The sequence below is a fragment of the Trichoderma asperellum genome, chromosome 6, assembly GCF_020647865.1.
Source record: "Trichoderma asperellum chromosome 6, complete sequence".
NCBI classification, from domain to species: Eukaryota; Fungi; Ascomycota; class Sordariomycetes; order Hypocreales; family Hypocreaceae; genus Trichoderma; species Trichoderma asperellum.
In genome coordinates this window covers 2,027,783-2,049,473 of record NC_089420.1, presented here as the reverse complement: position 1 = coordinate 2,049,473, position 21,691 = coordinate 2,027,783, and the positions used below count along the sequence as shown (strand labels likewise).

Sequence of the window (21,691 nt, the reverse complement as noted above, 5' to 3'; positions counted from 1 at the left end):
TTTTGAGCAACTAACCGAAGGAATGCCTAGCAACGGGGAGCACATCCGTCCAAACGAAATGCAGCAATAGTCCCCCGGCTTCTCCTCCGAGCTCCATCCGATTGGACGCCCATCGCAGAACCCGTCACTTATAGTAGTCCGTGCTATGTACTGTAGTATTACTTACTACATACGCTCATCCCCACTTACATAACATCTCATGTGCATCGCCATGGTGCGTCCAAGTAATATTGTATAAAGCCAATCACAGCCCAAATAAATCCTCCCAAGAGCCGCAGCCAGCCGATTTTATATATGCATGCACGTTGCCTCAACTAGCCACGTCGAAGCCCTGCTACTAAATACTACTGCACGTGTAGTAGTATTTCAGCCTGACGTACTAAAAAGTCGCCAATTGCAGAGAAGCGTCAGGATTCTGCAAGGGACACATCACCGGCTTATTTACTAAAGGGTCCAGACGATTCTAGCCAGCTTCCTTCACACCGCAATATTTCGTTTACAACGGTAGTTGTATTACCATAGATAGCAGATTAAACCTATTATACAAACCGTGGCACTTTTTTCTCTTCAACTCCATGCCACCTCTACCACCGCCCTTGTAATATCAACCACTGTCCCATTTCAAACCAGCCGGGTGGGAGCACGGCAAAGCTCCAATCGAGGCGTCGCACCGCAACCAGGCGAGAGCAAAACAAGAATAGAAGAAGAAGGAGAAGAAGATTGCAGTAATAAAATGACTAAGTTAAGATTTAGGGAGGTGGTTTTTGCGCTGGCATAATCTGTGCAGGACTAGTAATCGGCCAAACGACAGCGCACTTTCTCGTCACTCGACTTTGTCCCAAAGGTGTCTGATGGTATATGTACCTATATCCGTAGGCAACAAGGGGTCCAGCTGAATTACGTAGATTGCGTAGAAGATAAGAAAGCGAGATCAAGAATCCAGTAGTCTTTTTTTCCTTTTTTGGTCTTCGTTTTCTTTGTTTTATTTTTCCTCTTTTTTTGTTTGTTCCTATCTTTCAGAACTAGTAGCTGATAGCGGAAAAGACACTCGCGATTGTGACACAAGTCGCCATAATCAGGTAGTGTAACCAACAACAGTTATGCCCTGGCGCCATGTTCCGCAAAGGGGGATGCCTTCATGATAGGAATGCATAGCAGAAAAGTACGTCATTCTCGCAGCAATAGATCGGAGTCAGCGATCCTCGATCAGCAATATGTCGACATGTCAAAGCGAATCCAAAAGTCACGGCTCTGGAATTTTCAGCTTCCGTTGCAACGACAGATTCATAGCAATGCATTCTGTCACTTAGTTCTGTCAACCTGGCGTCTTTCTTTTTCCTGGAACACTGACCTCAGGACCATAAATGTACAGAGGCGATACGGGAATCAAGAACATAGTAAGCAGGCATGGGTGTTGTTGGCGCGCAAGTAGAGTACCAGGTCTCCCCATGCCGGAGGCCACCAGGCTAAGATAAGGGGGGGTTGTACGTTATCATATCAGACGGGCCGTAGAATCGAAAAAGAAAATCAGCAATCCTTGAGAAGAAGGAAAGGAAAGAAATTGGGGTGAGGGGTATATAAATGGTGAGTACAACGTGGACTCCATAAGAATAGTGTCATATAGTCGTGGGCTTTTTTGTGAGTTAAGTTTAGTCGGGAAGGATTTTTTTGATGGTAGCGCTGGTTCAAGTTAAGGCATCTTTCAAGGGGGCGCTCAGTCTGCGAATTTATTAGGCCAACGCCCAGTGTCAAGGTCACACCCAGTCACGAAAGCACGCGGCTGCTCGCAATCAACGAATATTACTGGGCTCCGGGGGGGAGAGCACCGGCAGGAGGGCCCCCAGAGGGAGGAGTCGCTTGTCCTCCCTGTTGTTGTTGCTGGTACATCAATGACTGGTACCAGAGAGCGACGTAGTTTTGATAACCACCATCTAACAGCGTTGGTCAGTAAGGGTCAGTAGAGGTAAGGGCCATGAGCCTCAGCGTCGGATGATGAAAGGCACTCACATTGAGCATATGGATCTGTGCCATCGCCTGAAGAAGTCTGGGGAGGCTGGTTAGTAGAGGAATCAGGGCCTTGGTGGGCATAGCTTGGCCGGTCATCTTGTGGCCCACGGCCACGGCCGCCGCCACCGCCACCGCTGCTCTTTTGTCGCTACTTATATGTTAGTCTTAACACTCATCAGACAGCATACACGATGGCACTATCAACATACCACAGCTTCTACTTTTTCATCGATTGCTTGCTTGGCCTGGGCGATGCTCTCCCGCGTCCCAACGAGCGCAATCTCTCGTTGAACTTCACCGGGTCCTGATGACTGAGCTACATTGATCTTGCAGCCCGTGACGTTTTGCATCTCCCGAATGGTTTCGCCTCCTTTACCGATAATCATACCTACTGCATCAGAAGGAACATATATCGCATCAGTGATCTTGTCAGTAGCGCCACCGCCAGTGTAGTCTCTCGGAGGTCCATCGTTGCGAGAAGCACCAGCAGGCTTCTTGGTACCAGAGGCCGGGCCGTCGCCTCGGCTGTCGCTATCGACAATCTCCATGATGAAGTCCTTAGCCCGGGCAGCAGCTTCACGGCTACCAATGAGGTTCACAGGTCGCAAGCCGTTGACACTCTTTGATTCACCGACAATATTGATGTGACAGCCAGACCGTTCCTGCAGATCCCGAATAGTCTCGCCTCCTCGCCCGATAATGAGGCCAACGGTGCGATCTGGGACCATGATTTGCATATGGTCTTCACCATCTCTTAGAGCAGCTGCTCCACCTCTTGCGGGATCGCGAGGCTTTTCTTGGGCGCGGTTGAGGGCTCCCATTCCGCTGTCTTCAATAATGCGATTGACGGCCGTCTTCACTTCAGCGCGACGAGCGCGCGGGCCAGTGATCTTGCACTGTCTAAATGGGCCGCCATCAGTAGCTGCCAGGAACTGTACACGACAGTTTGTGTCGGCTTCAATCCTTCGCAGGTTCTCGCCTTGACGGCCAATAATCAAGCCGACCAAGCTGGATTCGATCTGGATAGTCTCGGAGTTGTCATCGCCTCCTCTAAGGGGAGACCTTTCTCGGCCGCTGCCACTACGAGGCGAAAAGGTGCGGCCTCGCGATGGGGGCGAGTAAGAACGATCGCGGCCATACTCTCGACCCTGTCCTCCACGGCGATCATCTCGATATGAGCTGCCGTTGTTATGGTATTCGCTGCCGCCTCGGGGAGGAGATCGCGACCTGGATCGACGGTAGGGTCGATCAGGGTTCCTAGAATCTGAGCCGTAGACAAGTGGGCGGTCATAGGGTGTGATGCCCTTCTCGGTCGCAAAGGCCCGCGCTTTCGAGATGATGTCGTCGAAGTTCATAGTCCCCGAGTTAACAGGTCGAAGGGCGCTCAGGTCGACATTGCCGCTAGACGCAGGGGCAGGCAGCGCAGAGCTACCGGGGAAGCTCGCGACACCTGGTGGCGGGGGTTGATACGATGCTGGCGGAGCACCAGCAGGCGGCGCTGGATATGCGCCGGTTGCTGCCGGTGGTGTCTGAGTGGACGTCGACGACGGTGGCCTCTGGGAAGCTGATGCGCGCTATTAGTCTATGGTCCAGTCTCCGTTACAGGACTATTTAAGTGTCTCACCAAGCGCGGCCAGAATGCTCTGGATATCGGGGCGGGCAGATTCAGCCATGGCGGCGGATTAATGTGGTAGAGTAGATGTTTGAGGTTTTGAGGCCGAAATAACGTTGTTCAATACGTCACAATGCGACCGAGCAATGGGCAGCTAAGATCGGTCAATGGCAGATTTTGAGAGCCAGAGCGAGCGGTAGACAGTACGGCAATAGCAGCAGCAACTCGCAAAGTGGTACTAGATAGTATTTTGACCAACACAGCACAATCAACGTTCACAGGTTGGACTCGCGCGCGCAAATATTGTAATCAGAGATGTACAGCCACTCGCGATCGGGTTGTATTGATATAGATATGTATCGTTGGACACAATGCGACTTGCGAAATGTAGGCGAACTTGGGCACTATTGGTGGGATTTGAGAAGAGAATGAAAGAGCAGCCTTTGCCGGGCGCAAAAGTATAAAGGAAGCCGCTGAGGCGGTCGCAGCGCTGTTCCGGAGGAGTCGCCTCACTCTGGGTCAAGGCAAGACAGTAGGCGCCCCGTCTTTGAGGCCGTAAATGTCGGTTGCCTTTAGGCTAGAGGATGGTGAAAGGTCTGGCGTCGGCCGTGATATTCAAGCAATTTTTCGTGTAGTTCATGGCGACCGGATTAACGATGCGCCGGGGAGTTTGGGGTTGGAGCCGCTAGGATTGCCCCAATCCCGGAACGCCTGAAGCGCTGCCAGAAGCTGTGCGACTAGCCTGGCTATAAGGGATTAAAGGTGCTGCAGGTAATATTACGGAAAGGCTTCAGCTACTGCTTTCGTACGCGGTGCTCCGTATGGAATACCACCCCGGCATTATCCGTAATTGACCTGGGACTGTGGATCACGGAGTGGCATGAACTCTCGCAGGAAGCGGCAAAGGCTAATCTCCATGATCCATGGAGCGCACTGCTTGTACGAAGCACTTGTAGCATGTACTGCAAATTTACAGGTAGGTACCTAGACTACCTAGAATTGGTAGGCAGGCATACAAGCATGCAGTTTAGGCACCTTGCTCCGTCGTCGAGTAGCATTAGCTTGCCGGTGGTGTTGTGAGGATTGGGAGATCCATGAAGACCCCAGCGAGCCAACTTGACCTTATGTTAACCTGCAGCCTTGGCAGGTTTTTGTTCAACACATAGGCATAATACAGTTTCATAGCCTGGCGCCACGCAATATACTCAACCTCTCCTGCTGCTGTACCTCTCTACTCGGAGTAGTGGTACTATCAAGGCACCTACTAGTATACTCCGAAGTGCAGTGGATATCGAACAAGTGCCTTGCAGTAGCATTTAAACGAGCACCTTGCGATGCGCTGCCCCAGACTCGGGCCACATACCGCGGCTATCGCGAATCCCGCCCGCTGTCCAGGCCACTGCGACTCCCAGTCTGGCAATGAAGCCCAGCTCAACTCCAAGGGACGAGATGAGCGAGTCACATGCGCCAGCAGGGGCTCTCGATTGAGACAAGCTGCGAAACTGCGTACTCGTATCGTGCTGATGCCACTGGAACTGGCACCGCCACCGGCAACGTACCTTGACTTAATAATTAGCGCGCCTCTTCCTCGGTGCATTCGTGCGATGAGAGAGGCAGCAGGAAAAAAAAATCCTTCCATTCGGGTCTCAGAGGGTTCCCGAACCGCCATTGATTACGCGCCACGGCCACTTAGGGACGCCCATCGTGCCTTTTGGCTCGGTAGCCACGGAATCTACCCTCGTATCAGATCAGCTAACAGTGCGCCGGGTCACTTTATTGCGCACAGCCCGTCATACCATCGAACATTAAATACCTGAGCCTTTGGCCAACAACCGTGCATCGTCTCCATTTGCTGTGCCGTAGTATATGCTTTATGCTTTACGCTTTACGCTTTACGCTCGTTTGCCCTGAGAGAATGCCGTTGAGCTGGGCTACATAGCTTTTGACTTCTTGCCGGAACATAACAGCATCATCCTCCATACCTCGCCACTAATCGTGCCATCGCGACTTTTCAGCGCCTCCGCGACAGTCCGAGCTGCTCGACAGCGCCACCAGCCTCACAATGTGTACGCGCAGTGTCATCGAATACCGCTGCAAGCACCAGGTCTCCAGAGGGAACACACGGTGCTATCGCGACGACTGCCCCGGCCCGAGAGACGAGGTTGCATATGACTCGGAGGACTGCCCGCAATGCGAAGGCAACAAGAGAGTCCACTCTGCTCGATGGTGCCCCATGGGCTGCGCGTGTAAATGCGTCGTCATGTAGCCGCCACCAGCATAGACGAAGCCAAGAGATATACCGGATCTTAAGCTGCTGAGCTTTATTTGTGAGCAGTAGATACCTGCCTTGTTCGGAGCAGTCTCGACAGGGCGAAAATCGAACATGCAACTCGGCGCGTGTACTGCAACCACCCCAGCGAATGTTAGGTTCATTCAACACCAGTGTTCTTTTTCATCACGCCAAAAAACAAAACTCAACCCCCAAAAATGCGACATTAGCGCTGCCCGCGCGTGTTCTTTGTCATTCCATCTCTTTGGATATACTACCATACGCCGAATCTTTGGTGGATTGATCGAGATAATGGTTTGGAAAGACTGCGCTTCTATATATACGCGAGCAATAATGACGATATGACGATAAAAGCAAAAGTCTGGCTGCTTATATAGAAGAGAGTTGGAGGGGATGATTGCAGCACTGGAGAACGGCGTTTTTTTTTTTTCCTATTCTTCTTTTAAATTATGATACCTCCTCTACTTATGAGAGTTGACGCACACAATATAATTTGCTAGATTCATTGTTCCATGTACCTGTTGTAGCACCTGCTTAGTAAAGCCTCGATGAGTCCCATGGCCCGCCCTTTTCGATTCGATCTCGCGCATCACCACCTCTAATTCCATGCCGCTGCAACTTGGCTCTCTCGCGCGACAATCCTCAGCACCTCGAGGTGCCTTCTTCCTAGACTCGGGGCTTCGCTGATCGCTACGCGGCCCCCACCTGGGGAAAGCTAGATACCCTCTTCCCGGCTAAAGAACCGTTGCAAGTCCCTTCGCAGCGCTTTTCTCGCAAATCAATAGCGGCGCTGCTCCACAGCCACTGAGAGACACGTGGAATGACACCGAGAAGCGCTAAAGGCCGCACTTCTGCAGGGCCTGCAGGGCCTACAGGGGAGCTCCGCCTGGCCAATCCAGCCGCTCCCACCGCCGACTAAGTTTCCCCAGCGTAGCATTCGCATCGACTCCAGGCGGCCTTCTTCCCTCTCTTCTGCGACCATCGTCATTCGCTACCAAGACAGCTTCGACGTGCCTCGCTTTTCGTCGAGCTGCTTTATGCCTGTGTTTCGCCATGGCCAAGAAGGCGCGTCAAAGGATCAGCTACGGTGAGGCCCCCACGACTCCGTGCTCTGGTAGCATTTGTCACTGCACCATTGCTTTGCTTCGCACATGCATGTCATGAGCCCACCCCGCACGCGACAGACGGCCCATGGCATATCGGACGACGAACCGAGAACTCTTGTCGATTTCACTTCCCCCAAAAACAGGCCACGGACAAACGAGCTTTGAGAGAGTCTTAAGCTTATGGTTGCTGATATTGTCTTGTCTTATCCAGTTCTCGAAAATGCCAAATCTTCGGCAGGCGGACATCGCCTCGGCGTCAATGGCCTCGCCGTTGATCCGGACAACGCCATCCTGTAAGCCGTCTTCGACTTGTATATTCCCAGCTGCTTGCACAGAGTCTGCGTCGAGCTGAGCAAAAATGGTTCGCTAATATATGGGCCTCATTTTTTTATAGCTACTCTGGCGGTCGAGATGGCATGATTTGCGCCTGGGATCTGAACCTTGACCTGCATCGCCGAACCGACGTCACCGGCGATGCGTCCGCAAAGCCACCCAAATCGACCACAACGTTCCGAGCACAGACGCAGGCGCATATGCACTGGATCAACGATATCGCTCTAGCGCAGCAGAACACCGCATTGGTCTCGGCATCCTCCGACCTCACCGTCAAAGTTTGGCGGCCACACTCTCAGGAAAGCGGCAACCGTGCCCTGAAGATTGGAGAGCATGCCGACTATATCAAATGCGTCGCAACGCCCCCAAGAGATGTCAACGCCAACTGGGTTGCCTCGGCCGGCCTCGACCGCAAGATTTGTCTTTGGGATCTCAACGGCGGGGGTCAGACACTTGAGGTTACAAAGGGCGAAGAGACAACTGAGAAGGGGTCCGTCTATGCTCTCGCAGTTGGTCGTAATCTCATCGCCAGCGGCGGGCCCGAGAAGACAGTGAAGCTCTACGATCCACGCTCCGGCTCCAAGGTTTCCAACCTCGTCGGCCACGTAGACAATATCCGCGCTATCCTGATTGACGATGTAGGCGACACCATCCTAAGCGCCAGTGCCGACAAGACGATCAAAATGTGGAGTGTCAAAGGTGGTCGTTGCATGTATACATTTACCATGCACGACGACAGCATCTGGTCGCTATATTCAGACGACCCTCGCCTCGGCATCTTTTACAGCAGCGATAGATCGGGCCTCGTTGCCAAAACTGACGTACGAGGCAGCTTAGAGGACATTGATGACGGATTAAGTCTTGCGGTGGCACAGGAGCATTTTGGCGTCTCCAAGGTTGTGGCTACAGGCGGTTACATCTGGACAGCTACCAATCGATCATCAATCAACCGCTGGGAAGATGTGGATACGAGTGCAGACTTGCCAATCCCCGAGACGTACCGGCGTCAACGCGCATTGTCAGCTGCATCAAACAAAACACGGCAATCGACAGCAGCGTCAATAGCAGCAGTAACAGCGACTCAACCACAAACAAACGGATCAACCAAGAAAGAAATCCCTGCCGAGTCAATTTTACGAGTATCCAATACAGCCACATTCCCATTGCGCACGCCCTTAGACTCAGAACCGAATCCAGGTAACGATGGATTATCAAGAAAAGGATCAGAAGTCGCTGTGGAACAGCCAGAGCCAGAAATTAAACCCATCTATAATTTGCCTATAGAGACGATTGAAGGCCAATTTGGTCTTTTGAAGCACAAGCTACTCAACGATAGAAGAAGGGTCTTGACTTTAGATACTGCCGGCGATGTACTGCTATGGGATCTAATCAAGGTACGTCCAAGCTGTAGTGTCTCCCCCCTTAATTTGTATAAATACTTACACATAACCAGTGTAAACCAGTCCAGAGTTTTGGAAAACAGCACCTGGAGGACGTTGAGAGACAGGTCAATACGAGAGAAGCGGTTGCGCCGTGGTGCTCGGTTGACCTGAGCTCCGGCAATCTCACTGTTGTGTTGGAGCCATTCAATTGCTTCGATGCCGAGGTATACGCCGACGAGCTGGAACTAGATGAGCCCATTGAGTTCAGGGATGACCAAAGAGGTAAGTTCAATGTCTCCCACTCACTTTCACCAACTGCATAGTCTTAACATTCTCCCCTAGTCAGCCTTGGAAAATGGATCCTGCGGTATTTATTCGCCAACCTCATCGATGAAGAGATTCGACGTGACGAGTTACATCGGCAAAAGCTTAATGAAGGTGTGGAGAAGAGACAATCTACCACCCGAGCAGATGCGCCATCATCAATCATTATACCCTCGCCTGGCCTGTCCATGAGAGATTCATCAGACCAACTCCTCACTCCGCGCGCCGGCGCCCCTCATCTCAGTGTGACCACTCCTGGTCTCGCGATAGGGCTGGCGTCTCCCAGCGTTGCCATGACTCTTCAGGGTGTACCAGAAGATGCTGTAGCAAGCCCCCTGGAGAAGGCAGGGTCGCGCCCATCTGCCGAAAACGACTACTTTACTGCAGGTATTACGCCAGCTGGCGGCGCAGCGACAGCCCCTGCCGCCGCCACGGCAGAGACATCCGAGCCAAAGACATCCACGGATAACGGCAATGAAAAGGCTAAGGACAAGGAAAAAGAGAAAGCCGAAAGTAGCAAATCTCCATTTAGCAGAAAATTCCGCATGTCTTTCAGCTCCAAGCGAATTGGCCGCTCAATGTCTCAGGCGACACAGGATAAGCCGGTCGTCGTGGACGACAAGGCTGAAGAATCCGAGTCTTCTTCCAACCATGAAAAGGAAGTCGACGATAGCTTCTTTGGGGTTATCCAGAAGATTCGAAACGAGTACGATAAGCAAACTGCCGAATCACCCGATAAGCTAGTTGAGACTCGAGTAACGCCGAGCCTGCCATCCGATACACCCGTTTTGAAACTGCCGCCTGGGACCAAGGTCATTATCCAAGAAGAGACATCGGGTGGCAGTGCAAACTTGTATCAGGGGACGGTGGAGCATGTCGGCAGAGATGCCGACATCATCGAGCAGAAGGCGCCCATGTGGCTCGGCGACGTGCTGCTACTAAACCAGATTCCGATGAAGGACCCTGTCAAGATATCGTTTGTCCTGAATCCCATGGACAATTTACCTCCGATTGCCTCGGATGGAAACAGCAGACTGAACGCCAATCGCATGCTGCGGGTGAAGAAGATTTTGGCTTACATATCCGAGAGGATCGAGCCCGAACAAGAGGAGGACCCTAATGCGCTCAAGCCAGAGGAGTATCTTGAGCTTTACTGTAACGATCAGGTGAGATACGTCTACTCTAACTTTTTTTTTTTTTTTTTTTTTTTTACTTCTCAGGATTTATCCTACCATGAACGTTTCTATGTCTAACATAAGCCTCTTTCTGCAGCTCCTTCATCCAACAATGAACCTAGCCACGCTCCGAACCCATGTTTGGAAGGGCGGAAGCGACATCATGCTCTACTACAAGGCCAACGGCCGTAAGGAAATTCTGCCATTACGAACCAGCTCTGATGCAGCGCCCGTAGAGGCAGCTCCCGCGCAAGATACGGCAGAGCCGACTGAAGCTACCAATGGCGTATAGGCGTGCGAGGGCACGCTCTTTTTTTGGTTGATAATTTGTTCTTGTTTTTCAAGTTTCCAGTCCAGCGTGATGTTTCTTTCGGCTTCTTCCCCCCCCTTCGGCCTCTGCCCTTCATCTGCAGTTCATATCCCTGCTCACAAGATATATACGTTGTGTATCTGGCATTTTCTCCTGAATAATTCTTATTGTCGTATTATTTTTATGTCGTTATTGTACACAAAAATATCCCATGGGATAGGGAGGGAGGATATACAGTATTGAAGCGCTGGTCTATTCATACAAAGAGCCCTCCTAATGTTTGTCTTTCTTGTTGATACAGCCATATTGATGCATATATATCCGTCGTTACAGCGCCTATATATATAGCCCTTTTCTCATTTATACTCTTCCTTTATAAATCTGTCGCAGTGTCTTTAGAAAGAAGACGGTGAAGTCTGTTCTGTCATGATTGGATGGTGTTCATCGTGTTGATGACCCATTGGTAGCTCCCCAAGAATATCGCTCCGCCAATCGATATCCATGTTACGCGCGGTGCAATGCCCGCAAAGAAGGGCCGGATGCCTTCCTCTCGAGCCATGCGCCCAAACACTTCGCCAACGGATACTCGGTCCTTGGAGAGCATGACTCTCGTCTTAAGCACATCGAGCGGCGTTGTCGAAGCGGCAGCCACTCCTCCCGCCAAGCTTCCGTATATGGCGCTCTCTCCGGCCGATACGTCCCTTCCGTCGTTTCGGCGCTTGCGACCCCACGCCTTCATAGCCTCCCACAGCGGGAACTGGATCACGGTGAAGGGCACCTCGCGAAAGACGGTGATGCCCCAGCCGCGGTACAGCTCGCGCCACACGGCAAACAGACCCCCTCCCTGAGCAGAGTACCGGCTGAGGATATGGCCCAGCGCCTTTGCAGACGAGCCTCCGTGGTGGCCGGCCTGGGCGCGCTGTTTGACGACCTCGGTAGGCACGCGCACTGAGCAGGCGGCGATTTCTCCCAAGCTCGAGGCAATCATGTGTGTCAGGATATCGGCCGGCACCCAGCCTCTTCCGTTGTCTTTTCCATCATGGGCATGTCGTATCCGCTTCCCGACAAAGCTCTTTGTCGTCTCGTATGTGCAGAAGAAGAAGGCGGCGCCGGGAGCTGATCCCACGACGGCGGAGCCGATGCCGCGGTAGATGCCTGAGAAGCCGCCCGAGGGGAAGAAGCCGGCGGAAGACTGGAGACGTGTCTTGAGGGTGTCGAGGGGGAAGAGGGAGAGGTCGACGGTGGTACCTGCGAGGGCGCCGGCGAGGAGGGCGGATTGGAAGGACGGCGGCGAGGAGGACGAAGAAGACATTGTGCGGACGAGGGAAGAGAAAAGAAGAGAAAAAGAGCAAGGATTGAGACAAGGGAGGGCTGGAGAAGCCCAACCTTGGGGGAGAGGGAGGGAAGGATCCTTTATTTAGTCGTTGGAGGAGGGGTTGTTGAGGGAGGTTGAAGCTGTTTGTATGTATGTATGAGTCCGATATTAGGTGGGTTTATCGATAGCCGCTGAAAAGTGATCGGAGATATGCGAGCACTTTAGGTGGGGTGGGAGGCTAAGAATTGAATTGAATTTTCTTACCCTGGAGAGGGAGAGTGGACAAAAGGCGAGTGTGCTGCGACGAGGAGATCAAGGCGGATTTCAAAAGCAATTTGGCGCAGTGGAAGCGCGCCGGGCTCATAACCCGGAGGTCGCACGATCGAAACGTGCAATTGCTACTCGTCTTGTTTTTGTTTTTGTTTTTATTTTTTGATTATTCTTTTAAAATATCTTGTTATTTTGCCGCCTTGAAAGGGAAGTGTTTTTGGCTGACTTGAGTTGTTAAAAAAAAAAAAAAAAATGAAACAAATCAGAAAAAGAGCAAGAAAACAAAATAATTAGGCGTGATAAGACAGGATTACTTGGCTGATGTGTGAAGATCAATGATACCATGAGCATTGAGCCCGCAGGATATATAAATATGAGACCTTGATCTTTCTTCCTCTTTGTTTGGTACCATAAAGTTACGGATAGAGTATATAGGATAGCAACCACCTAAACACTCAAAACAACAACACTACTACTAGGCAGTATTACAACTCGCCACCAATAACACTTTTACAGACTTTATTCGTCCATCTATAATGATAAGCTCAATGTACCAATCTCTGCTCTTATAGCAATTGTCATTCTCCACAAACCAACCATGATATCCATCCAGACTTTGAAGAAACTCTCCCACCCAATAACAACCACCACCAAAACTAATACTAGTCCCATCTACATGGCATCTCTCATACTCGTCCCAGCCTTGCTCGTCTCCTCAGCAGCCTTCTTCGTCCTCTCCTGCAACGCGGCAATCTTCTCCGACGCATGCAGATCCCTCGACGCCCGGTCCGCCTTTACGGCCTCCTCGCTGTCGGACGCGAGCTCGGGCTTCCAGTGGCCAGAGCCCTTCTTCTGCTTGGCGAGGGAGTCTCTCTTATGCAGGTCGTAGTCAATGTTTGTTTCTTTTTTATCAAAAACTCGTCAGTTGCTTTTCATAATCAATCTTATAGAAAGAATAAATAAATAAATAAATAAAAGGGGAAATAAAAGGACATACGAGTTGATGATTCCTTGAGCCCCAGTCTCTTTGTAGCTGAAAAGGCAAAGCCGCGATGGCTCATCGCCGTTCGTCTCGCAGCAGCGACAGCACGAACAGCTCCAGAAACTGCCAAGCTTCGATTATACATGATGGATTTTATTTTTGTAAGTTTTGAAAAGGAAAGAGAGAGTTCAATTGAGGTTGTTTGTTGGTTAGATGGATGCGGCAGTATGTAAGTTGAATCGGTTGCGAAAAAAGGGAAGATAGACAGATGTAGGACTAGAGAGGAAAAGAGAGAGAGAAAGAAAGAAAGAAAGAAGAGAAATAGGATCAAAAGAAAATGCCAAACCTTAAAAAAAAAAGGAGGAGAAAGCAAGAGAAAGCCGCAGTACAATGCGAATTGCAAAACGTCATGTCACTGCCCTCTCTCCACCTCACCGGAGAGGTACGGATTCGCGCATCATCGACAAAGTAGCTCGAATCGAAGCCCAGTCCGGCCCTGCAGAGCACATCGCAATTTGTGACGTCACCATTGCAACATGTCTGACACCCCAGAATCGACACACGATAAACTGAACGGAGAGCCGCTTTTTATGCTTAAAATCATTGTAAATATGTAAAAGCCTTGGCCTGGTATATCGAGGTGCAATTGCGTGTCTTGGTCAGTGGACTCGGTGTTCGTCCAGCATACTGATTGACATCAGGCCGAAAGCGCATGTCTCCTCCACCACGACGCCAAAGAAGCTTTGCCGGCAAAAGGTACCCGCATACCATACCATTTAGCTCTACTATCCTGACTGGAACGTACATCTACAGGCGAATACCTCCTCAGACGATATCACAAATGGCAAAATATCTAGCTTTGTTTAAACATTCGTATATTCTCGTCCTGTAGGCTTTCAAGCCGCGGTATCTAAACCACACACATGCGCCATATAAAATTCCCGGATGCCATGGATCCGCTGTTCCAACACACCCAAAATTTCCCATGAAAAATTGCAACAACACCGAAAGGGCGATTCCAAGAATGAATGGAAAAAAGCCCGAGAAATCCCTGTGAAAAACCCGACCCGCAAAACCAGATCATTGTTCATATATAGCTTTCCTTCCTCCCAGGCCACTCCAAAATGCTTCGCAAATAGAAACAAAAATAAAAAGGTAATAATCAAACATTTGTCTTTTTTTCTCAGACGGAGAGAGAAGATCCAGTAACACAAGGGGCTCGCGTGTTCGTCAGAGCAGCGAAAAGAAGAACCAAACAGGACAGATCCACACGCTGTGTCTCCCAGAGGGGAGCATTGTAACAAGTTTCGAGAAAAATGAGACAGAAAAAAAAGAACAAGCCGCTTTCCCCGGTTCGATTTGCACACTGCGGCGCCGCATCAACTCCCCCAAAGAAAATCGACTCAGACCAACTCCCCGATTGTTTCCCAATAATAATAATAAAGGTAGTAAAAAAAAAAAACCGTTTCCAGTATGGTGATGCGCAAACAAGAACCGCTCATCCTTCCCAAGAACCCCGCCAGCCTAAGGTATTTCCCGTATGTGACTAGACAAGAACAGCCGCGCCCCTTCCAACACAATTTCATAAGATACTCGCTTCTATATCTTTCTTTTTTTGATTGTCTTGATGACTTCGTAACCCGTATAACCGCAAGGCAGAAGGCATTTTATAGTGTTTTTAAGCAGGAAGAACAATGCACTTCCAGAGATGGTGAGACGCCGGATAGTCGTTATAAAGAAAAAAAGAGAAAACAAATCCCACAACTCCACTGTCGGTTACCGATGCAACACAATTATAGAGAAATGCAAGGAAATTGCCGTGATACAATGAAGGAAAAAAAAAATCAAAAACGCCATGCGTTCCCAGCAGCCTCAAACTCAGCAGGGCGGCATTCTCAAGTGAAACAACAAAGACAGAAAAATGGTATCGATCTTTCTCAAGTCGCGCCGGTAATATCCTCGTAAGAAAATTCTGTCGAAACAAATCGGTGTATGGCAGATTAAGAGTGCTTATACATAGAAATGGGTAGAGGTGTGATATGTAGAGAGGTGAGGAGGATGGTTTTGCGTTTTTTGTCTTTTGGAGATATCCCATGACCAGAGTTGAAGGCGACTGCCAGTAACCCCAGGTCAATAGGAAGAGAGAGACAGAGAGGAGAAAAGAAAAAGAAGAGTCAACAGCCTCGAGGAACCCAGCCCGCGAAAAAGGTGATGCATCATTTTAGTGTTTTTGAAGCTTCGCTTGTGTCCGCCACGACAAGAAGAAAAAGGTTGCTGCGAAACAAAGACGCAATCTCAATTTCTTTCTTCAATGGACGCACAGCACGCGACAGCAAGTGCGAGGGAGTCGTCTCCACGACATTCGTGACAGCCCCTCCCCAACTAGGGAAGCGCATAGACGACTCGCCAAAGACACTTTACCATCGGCGAATGGACTGCTGTAGCCGGGCGGGCGACAGTGACAGAGGCGGGCTGGGCATGGAGATGCCAGTGGCCGGGTTGACAATGGGGATGGCATTGCGGCCGCGCGTGGCAGAGGGCTGGTGCAGCTTGAAGCTTGAGGGCTGGGACTGGAAGCTGGGCGGGACAAAGGGAGGCGATGACGAGTTGAGAGAAAAGGCGGGAGCGACGGTCTGAGGCTGTTGCGTGGGCGACGCTTCGGGAGAGTTGCTGGCAAGTGAGGAGCGCTCAGAGGCAGAGATGGAAACCAACTGTTGGCGCGGCGAGTCAGAGGGGCTGCGCGAAGGGGACGAGGCCACCGATCTTGGAGGGCTACTCACGTCGCTGTCAGTCAGCAGGCCGGGGCAGAACTCAAGGTCGTCCTCGAGATCAAAGGACCGGCCGGCCTCGAAGCGGGTGCGAAAGGCGGACAGGGCCGCCGACTCGTTGAGCTCCTTCATGCTGCGCACGCCGCGGAACTGGCGCTGCGAGTTCTGCGAAACGGTCAGGCGGGGGGTTCTGCGGTTGCGGCCGCCGCTGTGGTGGTTGTGGGAGACAGAGGCGGCGTGCGCGGCATGCGCGTTGTATCCGTAGTATGAAGACATGGTTCGGTCTGTGAGTCTGTGTTATGATGCGAAGATGCGGTGGCGGTCCAGCGTGAGAGTTGGACGATTTGCTGTTGTTGTTGACGTTGTAGTTGTATTGAAAAACGCTGTTTTGTGTGTGTGGAATTGAAGCCTAGGCGCTAAGCGGTAGGGCAGCAACGATTTTGGTATACAAGATTTTGGTCTTGCTTGAGCAGCAGGAGAAGAGGGTTGATTAAATTAGACAGTTAACGACAAATGCAGATGATGAAGAGAACGTCGTCGCTGCAAAGGGCCGGCAATGTCGAGGCGTGGGTTGTGTATGTATCTAATTTTGGAGAGCAAAAAAAGTGTGTGAAAGAGTTGGTGGTTGAAGGCGGTAGCAACGGGGTGCTGTAGAGTTGGGGGCGGGTGGTACGAATGGGTGGGAAGCAGAAAAAGCAGAGGAGCAGGAAAGCAGGGCAGAAGCGCTCGGGGGTCTGCGGCGGGCAGCGGCCTTTTTGTTTGGTTGCGAGCCTTTGGGGGACCCTCTCGCTGAAGGCCCCGGCGGCGCAGCCTGTCGAATGAGATTCCGGCGAGCCAGGATACGCCGTCTTCGCCACCAGCTAGCGATTGGGCTGGCGTGCAGCAGCGCTACTAGTGCTGGGTCGTAGCAGTCGAGGCTCCGTACCGGGACTAGGGGCCCCTTGGGGGGGGGGGGTTCAGGGCGTGTGTGTGCGTCGCTGCTTGCACAGTGGGGAGTGCTGCCGAGCGCCACGCGGTACTTTGCGCTACAGGGTAGCCGCCGCACGTACTGTGCCGGCAGCGCACTGTGGCACCATTGGCCAGAGGCCGGCATCGAGCGAATACCAGGGCCCGATTCAATGGGACTGTGTCGTCAGGTGGCAAACCACACCGTGCATACGCAGCAATGCGCCCACTGCATCCCGCCAGCGCTGCGTCCATCACACTGTGCTGATGCCCGGAACTGCAAGCGGCCTGGCGCAGAGACAAGCGATCGAGGTCCAAGCGATGAAGCCGGACGGACTCGGGCTCTCTCGCTCTCTGGTCAGCAATCCTTCCCCCCAGATTATTCTCTCCCACGCACGCACAGACGCCCTGATGCACTCACCACTGCATGCGCTGGCATGTCTGGACATGCTTGATTCGCACACTCAAGCGCACCGATATTGCAACAAGCGCCGAGACATGGCGATGTCTGCGTCACGCCTGAGAACGGGGAGCCGTACTACAAACAGCAGCAGCGCAAACAGCAGCAAATACAAATACTGCTCTCTATCGTGCACAAAAACCGCGCCTATACCGGTCGATGCCTGCCTCTACACAGTGTCCGTGCTAGCACCCTCTGGACAGCAAGCATGTCTCGCTCCGTACCGTGATCCTGATCCCCAAGTCAAATACAGTATGCGCAAGTATGCCTTGGTGGTCCCAGACTTTTGCCCCTGCATCATTACCAACCGGGCGACAGGCCTCCATCCAAAAAGCCTCCACAGCGCCAAGTGCGCTGGCCGGTACCGACAGGTCGCGTGGCGGGCTGCGTGGAAGCCAAGTCACTCTGCCTTCGTGCCAACGGCACAACGTGAGATGCCAAATTTGCTGGCATGGGCCCAGATGGGATAGACTTCCAATCCTCGCACGGTGCTTGCCCAGGATCTTGCCACCCCTTCGGAGGGTTATGCCGCTGCGTGCGCTTGCTTGCACTGTACGGCAGCGGTACACAGTAGCGCCATCTTGACGGCGCCCTTTGTTGCTGTCACAGGCCCCTCTCCCCAACGCCCAGTGCGTGGTTTGCGTGGCTATCCCAGCCATTCCAGCTCGCTGATTCAAAGGGATGATCACTTGACTGCATCGTTTTCGTGCCTAGTGCGTCGTCGGTCCATGCGGGCCTAACGCGATTTCTGTCGCCTCTGCTGACCAACTTGGTGCGAATCCCGCAAGCGATCTGGTGCGAAAAGCGCTGGACGTACTGTGCATGTTAATTTCAATCGCCTTTTCTGCTCAGGAACAGCAAGGCGAGCGAAGATGAGACAAGCGTTTGGCTGACTTGGGCCACGACTGGGCAGCTGGGTACTGCTAGTAGTAGTGCTACCGGTATGTACTACTTACTACTCTACTACTACTCGTAATGAGATAGTGAATAAATTTCCCGCCCGGCTTTCATCAGGCAGAGCGGACAGGCAGACATGGAGGAGTTCTCTTCATGGGAATTTGCTTTTAAAATTCGCAATGACATGGGCGGAGATTGAACCTCGCTCTCGGGCTGCGAGTACTTTCCAGTCCGGGCCTGGGGTTTTGATGAATTATGGTGTTGGTTTGCGCCTCCATGACATCAATCGAATTTAAAGAGCTCAAAGAAGCGAGACTAGAGGCAATATCCTTCTTCAATGCCATCGGCATCGAGCTGGGTTTTGTTCATTTCGGCCCGCATCTGCATGTACGGCTGCTACCGATGCGCCGGCTCCAGCGTCAGCGACAAAGCAACCCGGTGTTAGTATCAGCTCCGGCCGGCGGTTGTTTTTATTTCATGTTTATTTCTGTCTTTGTTTTAATTGATTCTTATTCTGAAGGCGCAATGCTGCCCTTGATAGCTGTAGAACCGTGCATCCTGGCCTCGTGTGTGGAGCGAGACACTGGGTCTTGTATAGCAAGTGCCAGGCTGTACATGGGATTACTACCACTCTTGTAAGTGCGAAGAAGTACCTGCTCTATTGCCTCTTTGTTGTTGTTGTTGTTGTTGTTGTTGTTGTTGTTGTTGTTGTTGTTGTTGTTGTTGTTGTTGTTGTTGTTGTTGTTGTTGTTGTTGTTGTATATGATTGTATACGTGTGTATGTCGCGCATTTCTGACTGGCTTGACGAGACTCGACGTCGAAATTGCACACCCCCAGACAACGGCACACAATACGGGGACGCTGTTAAGAAACGCATTCCGTTTCTCATCTTGCCTCCATACTTGGACCTGTACCTGCGCCAGTTACCGCCAGGGCCAAGATGAAACCTGAAGCAAACCCCCTGGCAGGGAGTCGAGGAGCCCCTCCTGGCCAGCCCTTGTTTTCGGCAGAGCAGTCTGCTGTACTGCTATATTGACTGACCCGCCGATGGACAATGATGCTCGCCTCTTCGGCATCGCGACTCTGCGTCTGCCTGCCAAGGCTGTTTTTGCCACAGCTCTGTGGATTGACTTTCCCCCACAGCCACAGCTCAAAGCCATCTTTACAGGTACCATCTCCATACAGGTACCATCTCTCGGACAGTGAGGCCGTCGTCTACCGACGCTGCAGATGGACGAGATAACACGGCCCGGCCGCGCACCGGCTCCAACTCTTTTCAGCCAGCTGCACAGTAGCACTAATTTCCAGTCATTTTTGAATACAGCGCAGCAGCACCCCAAAACCCACTCACACACACACACTCCTCCGTGAACCAACCCCAACCCTCCCACCACTGCCAGTAATCCGCACAGGGGGGAGTCAAAAATGTGGCGGTCTCCAGTAAGCACGCGTTCGCGCACTGTGGCGTGGTGAGGTGGTTGGATGTGCGGCCGAAGTGGAATGATGGATGCCAAAAGGGATGGATGTACCATTGGCTGTAGTATGTACAAGGACGAGGCTATCATATCAAATAATATCAAATGACAGGTTGGGCGAACGCCACCGTCGGCAGCCAGCCGGATTTCTGCTAACTGGCGGCAAAGGATTGTTTAATCTAATGATGGGTTTCTTTTCATGGTGTTGCAGATCCCACCCACAGCATGTTTAATCGTCCAAGCATCTGACTGCGCCTCCTCCATGATTCTGTGCAGCCCGGGGAAGCTCATTTCATGCGTGGGACGAGCAAGAATAGGGTAACGCAGATACATGCCCAGCATGAGCGGCGCAGACTGAGACCAGCCCAATAGCACTACATGACAAAGAGAATGGTTGGTCCAAGACAGTCCAAATTCGGGTTTCGCAGAGCTGCATTGGATCGATCCAGCTTGTTACACCCGCGCGGCATCGATCTGCAAAGAGCTGCTTCGCCTCCCCCATGGCTGGTGGTATCGATGCCGCTGCGGCGAGGCTTGGCTCATTTGGCTTCATCTAATCTGGCCACCGGTGCCATCCCAAACTTATGACTGCAACACGGGCATTTGCAGCTATTCTTGCTCCTCTGCCGTCAGGATCATGCCATGCTTTCGTTGTTTGGCCATGCCTTCAGGAGATGCCGTCATCGCTGCTACCCAATCGCTTCTCGGTGACCTGCTCCAGCCAGCAGTAGCTTGAGTGTGTCCGCCTGGTAACGCCATAGCCGCTGGTTTTACAATAAGCACTGCACGGGGTTCCCGCCTCTGGCCAGTAGCGCGGTGCTGCCGCATCAGCTTGCTTCTGCAAAAGCAAAGAGCAAAGCAAAGCAAGCTGCTACGGGGCTAAAATGCTTCGAATAGAACACCGCCATGTCGAGGGCGCTAACGGAGCAAGCAGCGTCATCCGGCCACAAGCGCCATCGTTTATGTTGTAGACGGCCACTCCTGAGCGAGTCCTACTCGTAGAAGTAAACGCCGGGTCGGCTCCGACGTGGCATTGGATGGATGGATGGGTGGTCTGGCCTGGCTTGTCCTCTGGTTCGAGCATGGCCTCGCCATGTGCGGCAATCGTCATGATACAGTACAGTAGTAGGTAGCACTACACGTCGACTTCCACAAAGCGCACAGCCAGCTGCTGCGTATACGAGTACTATACCTGCTAGTTTGTCGTTCTAGCACTCGCCGTTGAACTCTCTTTGCGTTTGGCACCGTCCTTCGCTCGTCTCCCTGCAGACACCCAAAACAACATACCACCGTTACTAGCAGTAGCAGTGTCTCGGAGCGTTGCCGCATACAGCTCCAGTCAGTCAACGTGATGCCGTATGCAGTGCTCCATAGCAGCACTCAGCAGTAACAGACGCTCAGATCGCCCGCTGTATCCGGCTCGGTTCGCCGCTCAATCGCGTGGCTCCTGCTTGCCTGGCTGCTTGCTTCCGGTAGATGTGTGCTTGGTTGCTTCTCCATTTCCGTCCGCTGGGATCGTTCGGTATCTGCACCCCATATTCCGCACCGCGCCCAACGGATTTTGGTCGTGCCTGTAGCATTCCGTGCCTGGACCCTGTTCGATATTGCCAGAAGCAGCGCTCCGATCGATCGTCAGCTTATCATTAGCCGCAACTGGCTCTTCTCCGGATCCTTCAGGTCAAGGTCAGGCACGTACATACATACTGCCGCTGGCGGGATGGATGCCTTACCCACAATCCCTTGTTCTTCTTTTCCTTCTTCCCGCCTTCTACAAGGGTACGAGCCCGCTCGAGGTCAAAGAGAAAAGCCACAGGGTCAGCACGATAAAAGCAGCAACATCTTCTAATTACCCCTTGCACACACCCTGGTATTCGATCCTGGGCGAAACCCTGCCGGACCCATGAAAGAGCGGTGAGACGACAGGGGACAGATACTTGCGAATATGATAGACCATGCTGATTGGCCCAGTTCTGCCTATGGACACTGAGCTCGAGCTCCTGTTGGCTGCCTTGGGTCTCATTTGGTGGAGAAGCGAGACA

At 52.0% G+C, this 21,691-nt stretch overlaps 7 protein-coding genes across 7 annotated transcripts; 1 reads left to right on the top strand and 6 right to left on the bottom strand.

Moving 5' to 3' along the window:
* Positions 1-456: 456 nt before the first annotated feature.
* Positions 457-4,338, bottom strand: TrAFT101_010126 (uncharacterized protein). Its single transcript, XM_024903801.2, has 5 exons — positions 3,827-4,338; positions 3,632-3,773; positions 2,217-3,571; positions 2,008-2,155; positions 457-1,931 (listed from the first exon to the last, which is right to left on the bottom strand). The coding sequence occupies exons 2-5, from the start codon at positions 3,678-3,680 to the stop codon at positions 1,801-1,803; spliced, it is 1,683 nt and encodes a 560-aa protein (XP_024760934.1). The 5' UTR covers positions 3,681-3,773; positions 3,827-4,338; the 3' UTR covers positions 457-1,800.
* Positions 4,339-6,588: 2,250 nt separating this feature from the next.
* TrAFT101_010125 (uncharacterized protein) lies at positions 6,589-12,529 on the top strand. The gene is made up of 6 exons (XM_024903802.2): positions 6,589-6,996; positions 7,227-7,308; positions 7,410-8,742; positions 8,802-9,012; positions 9,073-10,220; positions 10,327-12,529. The coding sequence occupies exons 1-6, from the start codon at positions 6,963-6,965 to the stop codon at positions 10,519-10,521; spliced, it is 3,003 nt and encodes a 1,000-aa protein (XP_024760937.2). The 5' UTR covers positions 6,589-6,962; the 3' UTR covers positions 10,522-12,529.
* TrAFT101_010124 (uncharacterized protein) lies at positions 10,621-12,178 on the bottom strand. Its single transcript, XM_024900080.2, has one exon. The coding sequence runs from the start codon at positions 11,849-11,851 to the stop codon at positions 10,964-10,966; it is 888 nt and encodes a 295-aa protein (XP_024760938.1). The 5' UTR covers positions 11,852-12,178; the 3' UTR covers positions 10,621-10,963.
* A 267-nt stretch (positions 12,530-12,796) lies between the features above and the next one.
* TrAFT101_010122 (uncharacterized protein) lies at positions 12,797-13,251 on the bottom strand (the record flags this gene model as incomplete). The annotated part of the gene is made up of 2 exons (XM_066128847.1): positions 12,797-13,026; positions 13,122-13,251. The coding sequence occupies 2 exons, from the start codon at positions 13,249-13,251 to the stop codon at positions 12,797-12,799; spliced, it is 360 nt and encodes a 119-aa protein (XP_065984972.1).
* A 2,272-nt stretch (positions 13,252-15,523) lies between these two features.
* On the bottom strand, positions 15,524-16,150 carry TrAFT101_010121 (uncharacterized protein; the record flags this gene model as incomplete). Its single annotated transcript, XM_024911135.2, has 2 exons — positions 15,524-15,817; positions 15,887-16,150. 2 exons carry the CDS (start codon positions 16,148-16,150, stop codon positions 15,524-15,526), a joined length of 558 nt encoding a protein of 185 aa, XP_024760940.2.
* A 2,535-nt stretch (positions 16,151-18,685) lies between these two features.
* Positions 18,686-18,967, bottom strand: TrAFT101_010120 (uncharacterized protein; the record flags this gene model as incomplete). The annotated part of the gene is made up of 1 exon (XM_066128846.1): positions 18,686-18,967. The coding sequence occupies one exon, from the start codon at positions 18,965-18,967 to the stop codon at positions 18,686-18,688; it is 282 nt and encodes a 93-aa protein (XP_065984971.1).
* A 1,294-nt stretch (positions 18,968-20,261) lies between these two features.
* On the bottom strand, positions 20,262-20,763 carry TrAFT101_010119 (uncharacterized protein; the record flags this gene model as incomplete). Its single annotated transcript, XM_066128845.1, has 2 exons — positions 20,262-20,490; positions 20,576-20,763. 2 exons carry the CDS (start codon positions 20,761-20,763, stop codon positions 20,262-20,264), a joined length of 417 nt encoding a protein of 138 aa, XP_065984970.1.
* Between the last annotated feature and the right edge of the window lie 928 nt (positions 20,764-21,691).